This window comes from Fukomys damarensis, unplaced genomic scaffold (genome assembly GCF_012274545.1).
Source record: "Fukomys damarensis isolate Sample0158 unplaced genomic scaffold, DMR_v1.0_HiC HiC_scaffold_19, whole genome shotgun sequence".
Lineage (NCBI taxonomy): Eukaryota > Metazoa > Chordata > Mammalia > Rodentia > Bathyergidae > Fukomys > Fukomys damarensis.
In genome coordinates, this window is record NW_022900931.1 from 28,079,497 (window position 1) to 28,092,162 (window position 12,666).

Here is a 12,666-nt window from a genome sequence, read left to right on the forward strand (position 1 = left end):
ATGGGTAAGGGGGATATTATGAGAGGGAGAAGCCAGTCAGCTTGACAATTACCCCTGGCAGAATTCTAGAACAGAATTTTAAAGAGCTATTTATGCCACAAACATTATTATAATAACAGAAACGAGGGGAGAATAACCCACAATTTCACCACTCACCCATCAACTGAACGGATCATTAAGTAGACTCTTTGTACGTCTTTAGAAAGGCGAAGATCACTCAGCGCCAGCCCCACATCTCAGAAACAAAACCGGTCTCCATTTATTCCTTTCTCGATGGGGACATTAGGTTGGGAGAACGAAGAGGCATCGAAACTATCCTTGCTTTCAGCCTGGCCTCTGACAAGGTGGATCATAATTACCCCGTGACACAAACTGGCACATGGCCCGAGGGCACTGTGGTGGGCGCCTGCACCTAGGGCCCGATTGGTGCTGGTGTGGGCACCAGGCAGGGCTGCCGCCCGTGTCCCAGAGACGTCCCTCCGACAGGCACAGGACAGGCACATTTGTTGCTCACACGAAGGCTGATAGGTAAAGCCAATAACACTTAGTGAGCACTTACCTCTATGACACAAGTTATGTTAAAATATGCTCTTTCCACAAAAGCATCGCTCTGGCCTGTCACCCCTGGATGAGAAAGGTAGAAGTAGTATCTCCATTTTAGAGATAAGGCAGTTGATGTTTTAAGAACTGAAATCACCCCAGGCATGGGGGCACATGCCTGTAATCCCAGCAGTCCAGGAGACTGAGGCAGGAGGACTGCAGAAAATTCAAGCCCAGTCTGCGGAATTTAGACTCAGTGAGACCCTATCTCAAAATAAAAAAATCAAAAGGGCAGGGGTATAGATCAGTATAAGGGGCCTGGGTTCAATCCTTGTACAAAAAAAGAAAAAGGAGAGAGAGAGAGAGAGAGAGAGAGAAATCCCATGCCCAAGATGACTCCCTCGGCTTGTGAAGGGGGAACAGACATTTGGACCACAATGTGTCTGTCATCAGAGCCAGAACTAAATGATTCTAAGCAATTTTAACAGCACAGCTCACACCCTCAAGGCCTCACAAGGCTTAACACCTGCTTTTCAGTTCTGAAAAGTAATTGTGTGCAAAAGGAGGAGGCCAATCTTTCCAATCTTTCCACGTCCACACCCATGGCTGCTGTTAGCGCTGACTCTGAAGAGGAAGTAGCAAGTGACTCAATCGTAAAGAAAGCAAATTTGGCTCCACTCATAGCAAGTGGTGGGGCTTTTGTTTGTTTGTTTGTTTGTTTTGGTGGTGGGGTGACCAAACCCTTGCTCCACGCAGCCCCCACCCATTCAAAGCCAAGTGACTTACATCAGAGCCGGGCGGCTGGCAAGCCCGCCACACTGAGGCTCTCAGGATGACTGTTCTCGCCCCAGAGCCATTTGGAGATCTACCAGGCCGCCTCTCTGTATGGTCAGTTTGCTGCTTCTGCAAGAAGTCTGTCACACGGGGATTGTTATGGGGGTGAGGAGGAAGACAGACCAGACGAACTCCTGTCCGGGTCCTAATTCTAACTAGATGGTAGCTGAGCGGAACTTCACTGGTGGTTAGAGTTCAAACAGTGAACTATTCATCCAGTGACTAATCAAACAATCCTCGCGTAGTCCCACATAAATGAAAATCTCTGGTTTGTAGCCAGGTGTGGTGGTACACACCTGTGATCCCAGCACACTGGTAAGCAGAGGCAGGAGGATTGCAAGTTCAAGCCTATTCTGGGCAGTTTAGTGATTTAGTGAGATCTGGTCTCAAAATTAAAAAGAAAAAGAGCTGGGCATGTAGATCAGTGCAAAGGCTCTGGGTTCAATCCCTAATACCGCAAAGCGAAAAGCAAACAAACAAAAATCTGGTGTGTTGGAAATTAGAAGAGTTCATGTAATTTTAAGCTACTGAATCCATACAGCTTTATTTAACTGGTAAAGGCTCCTTCCACATCAGAATAAGCTTTTAAAATGAATCCCCTTTGATTACAATACTCAGTGAGGTCTCCTGCCTGCTGGCCCCTGGTTTCGACACTAGAAACTTAAGGGATTTGTAGTTGTCATTACATATCTTTACTCCAAAGCATGCAGCATACTGTTCCCATTCAGTTTTGATCATTGGTCATTGGAAGTTCATGTAGCCCAATTAGGTGAGTGTTACAACAGAAACTCTTTCTTTAAAAAAAAAAAAAAAAACTTTACTAGTGTAAACTTGTGATAGATAATACATATATTCATTGTGGGGCATTGGTACATAAACATCAGAAAGTCCTTCTTAAATGCACTTCACAAAAGCTGGTGCTCCCCACCCAGAAACAGGAATTCTCTGGCTTATTAGAAAGTTTAGCTCTTGGTTTATTTTTATTTTTTGGTCTGATCAGAGAAGATACTTGTGTAACAGCGCCATCTTGTGTTGAAAATGAGCACACTTTCCAGCCAGGGAAGGAAAAACGCCCTTTGGAAGTGCTAGAGACCCTATTCTTTCTTGCATCCCAAAATAAGTAGATTGGAAGAAACCCCAGGGGCCACATTTGAAAGTGCCTGTGTCTTCTAGGCAAGCTTTCTCCAAGAACTGTCCCAGAGGCAGAGAGCTTCAGTCTGGTCGGGAAGACTAGATTGAGAGAAACCCTTCCAGGACAAGTGAGTGCAAGGGAGAGATCGCTTGCAATTTTTCCTTTTCATTTCCTTTTAGTTTTGCTTTTCTCAAATTCTTGGCATGTTAAGAAAAGCAAAAACATGTGACTGGAGACCTTCAGAAATGCTCAAAAATTGCCTGAGGGAACAGGAAATGCAAGAATGAAATCAGAAAATGCGTGAAAACCTTACAACAGAGCATGAGAACTTAATATTTTTCAAGGCAATGCCTTTTGAGAAGTGGTTGCCAGGCAAATTCCACTCAGCCCATGCCAGTGATGAGCTTTGTCTTAAAACCATCCCATATTTAATTCACCGGACTTTGAAGGGTAGGATTCCAGATTCAGGATTATTCAGGATTTGGTATACTGTTGAGAATCTTCTATATAAAGCACTGTACGCTGATGACACAGATTGTCTTAAATCCTGCATGTGGATGGGGTGGGTGGGGTTGGATGGAGTTTCTTACTCTGTCACCTGGGGGAACCCACAAGATTACAGGTGGAGCACACCTGTAATCTCAGCACTCTGGGAGGCTGAGGCAGGAGGATAGAAAGTTCAAGCTCAGTCTGGGCACCTTAGTGAGACCCTGTCTCAAAATTAAAAATAAAAAAGAATGGGGATGTAGCTCAGAGTGAAGGCCCTGGGTTTGATACCCAGCTGGACACACACACACACACACACACACACACACACATGTGTGCAAAAGGACAAGCAAGCCTCTCAGGGTGACCTCAGCACTCTGGGAGGCTGAGGCAGGAGGATAGAATTTTCAAGCTCAGTCTGGGCACCTTAGTGAGACCCTGTCTCAAAATTAAAAATAAAAAAGAATGGGGATGTAGCTCAGAGTGAAGGCCCTGGGTTTGATACCCAGCTGGACACACACACACACACACACACACACACACATGTGTGCAAAATGACAAGCAAGCCTTTCTCAGGGTGACCTGGTCCTGGTTCAAAGGGCTCAGGGTGTCAGGGCAAGAGCCTCCAAGTCCCTTCTGTTGCACCAAAGCACCTTGGTCTGGACCAGAGATCTGATTCCTTTTTTCCTTGGCTGCCTCTTGCCTGTTTGTTCTTTGCAGGTTTTGTGTGTTTACTTTGTATCTGTCAGGCTGCACCTGTGGTGTGTTTTGATTCCCACTGGGTCTTCTACTTCCTACATCTCTGGGCACCTTGGTGCAGACGTACCTAAGCCCTGCTTCTGATCATACTTCGCTGTGCTATCTAATCTGGGACTCTGAGAGACGGTGTCAACCCTGAAGATCTGGCCCAATTATTTCACTTCTCTAAAATGGGGAACTGAGGCTCCAAACTGAGTGGGGGCCTGCTCAGTACGATGCAGTGGGTCAGGGCCAGGAGTTCCCAAGGCCCCCACAATGGTGCAGCCAGCTGTTCTCCTCACAGTGGCAGAGCACACGCACCTCCACCCTCTGGCCTGAAGCAGAGAGCCGCGCCATGAACAGTTTCCTCTCCACACAGACTCCTCTGCTTTAACATGAAAATGTTGGAATTTTTTCCTAAGGAAAATGGGCATAGGAGGTATGATGAGAAAGTCTTTGCTTTTCTTGGCATAATGTAATCCCTGGGGGTTTAGGAATGGGAAGCGTCTCTGGGGTGTGAATCTCCCTGCATCCCTGTCACTGCGTGAAAGAGAAAAGGGCTAGAAGGAGGGGAAATGGGAGGAGAAAGTCAAGATTTTACCTCTTTAAAGAATCCATTGTTTTGACAGCTTTCTTGAGGTATAATTTGCAATGAGCCTTCCCTGGCTTTGGGGGAGGGGTTTCTTTGCAACACGAGAGATTGAACTAGGGACCTTCACAATGAGCTACACCCAGCCCTCTTTATTTTTATTTTGAGACACTAAGTTGCCCAGGCTGGGTAACTCTCCCTCTATCCTTTTCCTCCACCTCCCAGAGCGCTGGGATCACGGGTGTACCCACCACACTCTGCCACAGCTCACTGGTTTTTAAAACAAAAGTACAATCTCTTAAAACAGGGTATGGCTGGGGTTCTACTCAGTGGTAGAGCGCTTGCCTAGCTTGCACAAGGCTCTAGGTTCCATCTCCAGCACTGAAGAAGGAGAGGGAGAGGGAGAGGGAGATGGACACAGACACAGACACGGACACGGACACAGAGACAGAGACAGAGACAGGCGGGCACAGTAGCCAGTGGAGATCATTACAAACACCCGCACACACAGTGAGCACCTTTGGGGTGGAAGAAACGGTGCCGTGTAGTTTTTAAACTCAGCAGTGTGGCCCGAGTGATTTGCAGTTTGTGGACCCACTGAAGCTTCCATCCCCACACACTGAGACCATGCTCCTCCAGAGACATCTGCTTACATGATTTGCTGTGCAGAAGCAGTGAACACCACGGATTCATTTGCAGAAAAGAGCAGCTCTTGAGGGCCAAGGAAAAGAATAAAGGGCCAGGAAACGGCCATAGGTGATTAAAAGGAATGCACATAGCTTGGGCATGGTGGTGCACGCCTAAAATCTCAGCGTCATGGCAGGCTGAGGCAGAATTGCAAGTTCAAGCCCAGCCTGGGCAATTCAGTGATTGGAAAGCCTTGCCTCCGAGGACAAAGGGAAGTGCCTGCGGCTGTTGCTCAGTGCAAAGGCCTAGGTAGAACCTTCCCCGGTACATACAGATTTACCCTCAGAGGGTGCCTGAACCTGACAAGGGCAAATCACCAAGCCTGGAACTGGAAGGAGGTGACATAACCACACAGTGAGGTGGCCTGAGGTAGCAGGTAGGGGCACTGGCTCTGGGGCCAGATGCAAGGCCAGGCAACTCGGCACATATTTGGTGCCTTGGTAAGTAGAGTGCCCGCTGGTGGTCCTATAGGTCTCTGCAGTGGGTGCGCCCACCTCCTTCCCCAAGCACACCCCTCACCCTCTTATTACAACAGGCACACTCAGGGACTTGGCACCAGTGCCCCAGCATGAATTCTCTTTGCCTAGGTACCCAATAGTCTTACTCCTCATCTCTGCCAGATTTTCCTCCAAGTGTCACCTTCTGAGGACCACTTTGAGCACTCGCTTGTTCTCCCAGATCTGTTTCATTATACTTCTTGTCACTTTACGTTGTTGCACTCGACAAAGTGCTTATTTATACTGCTCTGTGTCCCCTGTCTCTCCCCAGCCGCTCATTTCCTAGGGCAGGGGCTTAACTGGCTTGCTCATTAATCTACCCAGGAGTCCAGGGACAGCGCCTGGACCACAGAGGGTGCTTGTCAGATGTTAGACGAGTGCTGAGTCGCAGAGCAACTCCTGACGTTAATCTCCTGACGTCAATCTCCTGACGTCCTGGACATGCTCCTTGGGTACAGTGCCCCGCCCCAACCACCACATCTGGAGCAACCCAACCCAGGCGGGACACCCTCTGGCTGCCTTTCCAACTCCCCAAAGGGTTTACTTGCCCCCTTCTCCTAATTTTTAAAACCATTCCTTATAGTTCCCACCTCTGCTTTTAACCGTGAAGCTGCTCACACTCCTTTCTGAACCCTGTCTGTTGCCCATCCCTGCTGGGAGTTCCCTGGAGCCCCTTTTTGCAGCGTGGTGACCAAACCCTCGGGCGGCACCCTGGAAGGAGAGTCCAGCCAGGAATGTCCCGGCTCTGAGCCCTTTCAGCGCTCTCCGTCCCCTAATTAGGGTGGCAACACATCTCAGCGGCTGCTTGTGACTGCTGCTGTGAGCTGAATGTTGATGCCCATCTTTGTGCTCAGATAATTTCCCCGAGCAGTGAAAACTAATAATCAGTGGGATTTTCAATAGAGCCTCTCCATTTAGTGTCAGCGAGTCATTTGGCACTTGGGGTTTTTTTTTTTTTAGGTTAAATTTAATTTCTTGCCATGTTTCCTAATTAAGATGTGTAAGATTCATTTTGATTTTTTGAAAAATTCCTTCCCAGGAATGCTTATCTTGGCTTTGGAAAATGTTTCATCTGCTTATTTTGCAGCTCAATTCCTGCTGGGGTCGTTACTGCATCAGACATTGCGGGGCTTCTTCCGGATTGGACAGGGCGGGGTCTTTATGTTCCAGACTGCTGGGGGCAAAGGCAACCTTTTTCCCTCCTCCCTCACCCTTTCCACACCCCCCATTGGTCTTCTTCGGGCCTTCCTCTCCTCCGCTGTACACCAGCCTGGCTCTAGCATCCATTCCTAGTACTGCCCCAATCCAGGCTGGGAGTGTGGGCTTCAAAAACAAAAACAACGACGATATTCACATTAGATAACAGGTGGTACTCTCCCCTGCTTTCATGGATCCTATCTCTCCTCCTGACTAAGGGATAATGAATTTGCTCCCCAAGTTCAACTTGGCCCTCTTCTTTTATCAACCTGTTTCCTACATCTGATTATTTCATGCTTTCTGGTGAGAAGTTGCCTCGTTTGTTTGTTTCTACATCACACCCAGGGCCTTGGCATCAAGCTATATCTCCAGCCCTTAAGTTTTGTTAAGTATTATTTTGAGACAGGTTCTTGTTAGTCAATAAATAGCTGGGGCTGGGCTCCAATTTGCAGTCTTCCTGACTCAGCTCTCAGAGTGCTGGGATTACAGGTAGGTGCTATTGTCCTCCATTTTTTCCTTCTCCTCCTTTCCCTTTCCTCTAGCCCTCCAGGCACTCGAAAATCTAAAAAATGTTTCATTCAGAGTCCCCGGCCTGGGGTTAGTGTGGATTCAGAAAACACCACCCAGAATACAGGTGGGAAGTAGGACAAGCAAAGATCTGTTCTTCTGAGGAAACGAATGCCTGCCTGGCTCCACAGGCACAGTGTCTACGGCACAGAGGAAGGTCTCCTGCACAGGGCTCTGTGCAACAGGGAGGAGCTGCAGGCTTTGCACACCCAGGACAGCTGCTGACCCACAAGAGCTCAGGCCACAGCCACTGGGCACCTTGGGAGGTCTGGTGGGCAAGGGTGCAGACTCCTTTTCCATGGGGTACTTCAAAAATCCCACATGCATACATTCCCTCATCAAAATAAGAAGTGGAATCATCCTTAGTTACAAACCCATATAACTAAGAGACCAGATGGGTCACTTTCCACAAGGACAGAGCCCTGTGCCATCTAAGGGGGTCAGCTTGGGGAGGAATGCAGCACAAAGGCCAAGCCTGAGGTATAGATGACTTCCTGTGATGCTCCCAGCCGTAAACCAATAGCTATTTGTCAACATTTTAGTAATATTATCTCTGTGTTAAAGCTCATTAGCTCTTGGTTTGTGGCAACAGGACTAGACATATTCACTGTGCTTGTAAAGTTATTAGCCATCAGTTTGTGACCCCAGGACTAAATAATCATTTGCACTATTCTTTTCCATACTCACTCTTTAATTCAGTGGTCCTAAAGCAAGAATAATAAAAAATCACCTCTAAAATTTGTACAGCTACGTTCAGTTCCCCCCTATTATTTTTGGATACAGCTGTGTGTTTTAAAGGTTTATGTACAGGAAATATATCCATACCAGTTGTGTTCTCTCAACTCTGCTACCATGAGCCCAGGTGAGGAAAGGATCTGAGGAAGTGAGGTAAAACTGAGCCCACAGTCCTAATCTTCCTGATTGCTTTGTAAAATCCACTCTTCCTTTGAGGAAATGCTAATTTCTAAATTATTTTGAGTGCTACTGTTCTTTTTCAAGACTAACACTATTTGGATACCAAAACTCATGGCAGAATCACAAAAACAACAGTAAGGATGGGCAATTACATTTTATAATTACTTTTTTATTGAGTTCAGGGCCCTGTATGCATCCTAAACACATACTCTATCACTGATCCACTCCTCCAAAGCCAGTTACAAATATTACCCTAAATAAAACATAAGTTGAACCAAGCATGGCATTAAAAAATAATACAGCATCCAGAGCACAGTTTACTTTGGGACTGTAAGAATGGATTAAGCATTATGAAATACTGATGACTCAGAATAAAAACTGATTATGACTCTAAGGGACAGTTGATGGAATTTAACATTCTTTCCCAATTAAAAGCTTATGGTAACCTAGGCATAGAAACATTAGTTTAAAGACAATAACGTTTTTGAACAGTATCTAACATCAGTGAGGGACACATGCTTGTTTGATTGCATTAGAGATAAATGTTCATTATCTTCTTCTATATTCTTCATATTTTTAAAATTTTGGCCAAAGATATAGGAAGAAAACTATAGTATTTGCAGGTGATGTGCTGTCTACATAAAATTTAGAGACATTAGCTGATGAAGTTTTAAAACTAATAAGACATTTCCACAATGTGGTATGATAAATACACAAAAGACAATAAATTTCCTAAATTACAGAAATGAAAAATACCTCATTGACAAAAACAGTAATACATCTAGGAACAAATGTCAGAAGAATTGTCAAATTTACATGAAATATATATATTTTAAAATGCATTTATTGATATTAAAAACCTAGGGATTGGGGTCATTATGGCTTGTATCTAGATGTCTCCGCAAAGCTTATGTGCTAATAGGTGGGGTTTTTGGAGATGCCTGGATCATGGGTGTGTGTGATGCTGAATTAGCATGTGTAATACTGAGATTAACAGTATGATAACTAAGTCAGTTTGGCATTGTTCTGGGTGTGGATGATGAAAGCCTCACCTTGGGTGTGAGTGTCACCAATCAACAGGCGTATAGCCTGGATGGAATATAAAGGAACAGGTGGAAGGCAGACTTGCTGCCACCTGTCTGCTCTGCCATGGGCTGTTTCTTCTCTGCCACCCCTCTCTATCATGCTCCCCTGTCTTGAGCTAGCTGACTATGGACTGAAACCTCTACATACAGTGAGCTTAAATAATCTTTTCCTCCTTTAACTTGTGGGTATCGCGTATTTTGTCTCAGCCACAAGAAAAATTACTAGGATGGAGTGTAGCTCAGTAATATGGTGCATGATTTGCAGGCATGAGCCTGGGTTCAATTCCCTGCACACAAAAAAAGATGATCTACCTAACATGAAGGGATGTGTTGCCAAATGGGAACTCATCATTTTGGAAAAACTTGAAAGCAAAGAAAATTAGGAGAGGGGATTCTTTGTGAAAGAGAAAACATATCACAAAGTTTTAATAATTATGACAGTGTGGCATAGCATAGGAATAAGCAGATAGTTAACAGAATATATAATGATGTTCAGAAACAGATCTAATCAGCTTGCTGATTAGTGGAGACCCTCCAAAGTAATAGGGAAAGAATTGACTCCTCAATAAATGATATGAAGGCCCTTGTTAACCATTTGTCAAATTTTCCATAATTTCTTTTCAAACAATTTCATTTATAATAATTAATTCCAAAGAGGTTAGTGGATAAATGTGAAAACAGTATCTGTATAAGAATGAGGTTAAGGCAGGATGTTATGGCCTGTGTGTGTGTGTGTGTGTGTGTGTGTGTGTGCAAAGCCTCATGCAGATAAAGTGGAGCTTTCTTTTTAAGAGGTGGCTGAATCTAGACTGTGTGATTACCAAACCACTACACGAGTGATTGCTTTGACACTGCCCTAATCCCGGTAGCCTGGATGGGATAAAAGGGGTAGAAAGTTGCTGTTAAGGTCCCTGTTGCTTTTGCTACCATGTGGGTGCTACAAACTGTTTCTTCTCTGCCACACCACCCTGCCTTAGAACCAGCTGATTATGGACTGCTGAAACCTCTACTAACTGTAAGCCAAATAAACCCTTTCCCCTTGAACTTTGTCAGGTATACTGTCTCAGCAATGAGAGAAAAGTAACTAACACACAGGAAGATCACAAGTTTGAGCCCAGCAATTTAATGACTCAGTGAGACCCTGCCTCAAAGCCGGGGCCGGGGGCTGGGGATGTAGTTCAATGGGTTCAAGCTTCAGTACTGCAAGAGAAAAATAAAAAGGTTTATTGTAGTATTTTTTTGCAGCAGTATAAAATTGGAAACCACTTGAATTTGTCACAGTAAATTATATCAAACTGTGTGTGCATGCAGCACACATAGAAACCATGGAATGTCAACAGTGTACTTTAAAATAAGAGGTCCTTTTTAGTACCGGAGATCGAACAAAGAGACATGACCACTAAGCTACATTCCCAGCCCATTTTTACATTTTATTTTCAGACAGGGTTTTGCTTAGTCGCTTGGGCTCAAATTTGCAGCCCTGCTTCAGCCTTCTAGAGGGCTGGCATTAAAGGTGTGCACATCATGCCAGGTTCCTTTTTATTTTTTATTTGGAAACATGGTCTCAGCTACACAGCCAGGCCGGACTCCCTTATGATGTTCCTGTATCAGCCTTCCTAAATACTGGGATTACAGGTGTGTGCCACTGTGCCAGATTTCCACACGGTTGTTGAAATTTGTATCATATTAAATGAAAATTAATTTTAAATCTGTAGGTATTCTTTGATTGTTTTTTCTTGTACTGTGAAACGTAGGGCTTTTGTGCTGAACTACATCCCCAGCCCTTTTAAGCAGGAGGTTTAAATCCTTTCCACTCCGTAGCCGTCCAGGTACTAGCAAGCCCCTCCCATAGGACAGCGAACTGAACCCCGGAAATGAGCGACTGGGCGGGGTAAACTTCCGGGAGCGGGGCCGACCGGGTGCAGCGCTGATTGGTCGGCTCCGACGGAAGTCGCGAGGTTCGGTGGTCTGAAGACGCTAGCTTGTGACTGGGAGGGGGAGAAGGGAGGCGTCTGTGGAGGATTCCTTTCCGTCCTCTCGGTCCTGGCGACCTCACAGAAAGCCAACACTCCAGTCCCTCGGCTAGCCCTTCCCCTGGCTCTCTCCCCTTGATTTCGCCACCGTTATGTGGGAAGCGAATCTGGTGAGTAGCCGGAGGGACTGGGCGGGCCCGGTGGGCGGAGTTGAGAGGGGCGGGAGGGGTTCCCGGGAACTGCTCCCGGTGCCCGTGTCCGGCTCGGTGTTTTGAGTTCCGCATGCCTGAAGTCCCCGGCGCTTGCGGGACGATTACACTTTGCAGCCTGCACTTTTGAGCCGTGGAAGTGTCTCGATGGGAATCTTAACACTTTATGCTTTCTTTTTCCAGTTGTTTGTTATACTTCCGGTGATTTCCCCACGTTCCTTCACACCGATTTTTTTTCTTTTAAACTGTTTTGCTTTCTAATTGGAGTTTCTGGGCTTGAGACCTGTTGACCCCCGTCCCTTTGCCTCCTGTGTCTCTGCCAGTGCCACCTGATTAAAGTGAGGGGACGCAGACCCCGCCCGTGTCCTGAGCCGACCTCAGGAATCACCGTACTCCTTTTCCGGTTTTGGTATACAGCCCCTGAAAACTTGAAGGATGTGCTGTATTCCCTAAGCCTTTAGTGGTGAAATTCCTAAGTCTGACCTCTTTCAATGGTGCGACCAGTGATCCAGAACGTGTCAGCTTCAAGTCTGTCTCCGTCCTTGTTTAGCGCCGATATTTGCGTTATGTCAGCATGTCTGTCTACTTTGGTTTTATACATTCATTTGTCTAATGTGCAACCTTCAAAGAGAGGAATCTCTGCACCAAGAGCATCCCGTTCTCTGTTATGATTAAAACCCGCTAGCGATATGGCAAATGGACCCTACTTCTTACCTAGGAGTCGACTGGGAAAATGACAGAATAGCATTTCAACAAATTTCTGGACTCAGGACGTAAAACTCCCATGTGAAAACTGCCTAAATTTAATAACTCAATATCCATATTTGAACTAATTTGCTGTAAATCAGTACTCCCTGTTTCTGGAATATCTTTTCTAATACATAAGTTTATCAGAAAATGTTCTCATTTTTAGGTTTTTATCCAGTAGATCCCAGCTTATTGATCTGAATTTGGTAGTTGCGCATTATAGTTCCATCCCAGTCCATCCTGTAACACTAGTCATCATAAAAGCCTTTTTTGGGTCATATATGTAATGCTGTCATCAGGTCATATTTGAGAAATATTTTGCTTATATTTGATTTTAGCAAAAATAATTTAGGATTATGAGAATGTATTCTGCTTATATTTACTTATATGTAGTTTCACCTATCAACAGTCTTCACTTTATATGTCTGTCTCTGTGTACCACTGTGTGTGTAGAAGCACATACCATTTTA

General features: G+C 45.4%; 1 protein-coding gene across 3 annotated transcripts in view; it reads left to right on the forward strand.

Annotated features, from left to right (window-relative positions):
* The first annotated feature begins 11,188 nt into the window (after window positions 1–11,188).
* Window positions 11,189–12,666, forward strand: part of Parp11 (poly(ADP-ribose) polymerase family member 11) — a 67,224-nt gene continuing 65,746 nt past the window's right edge. For all 3 annotated transcript variants that reach the window (XM_010611581.3, XM_010611582.3, XM_033765592.1), the window contains exon 1: window positions 11,189–11,410. Coding sequence is in view for 1 of the 3 variants with exons in the window: in XM_033765592.1 (XP_033621483.1) it covers window positions 11,393–11,410 (18 nt within the window). In the remaining 2 variants the exon portion in view is untranslated. The remainder of the gene's footprint in view (window positions 11,411–12,666) is intronic.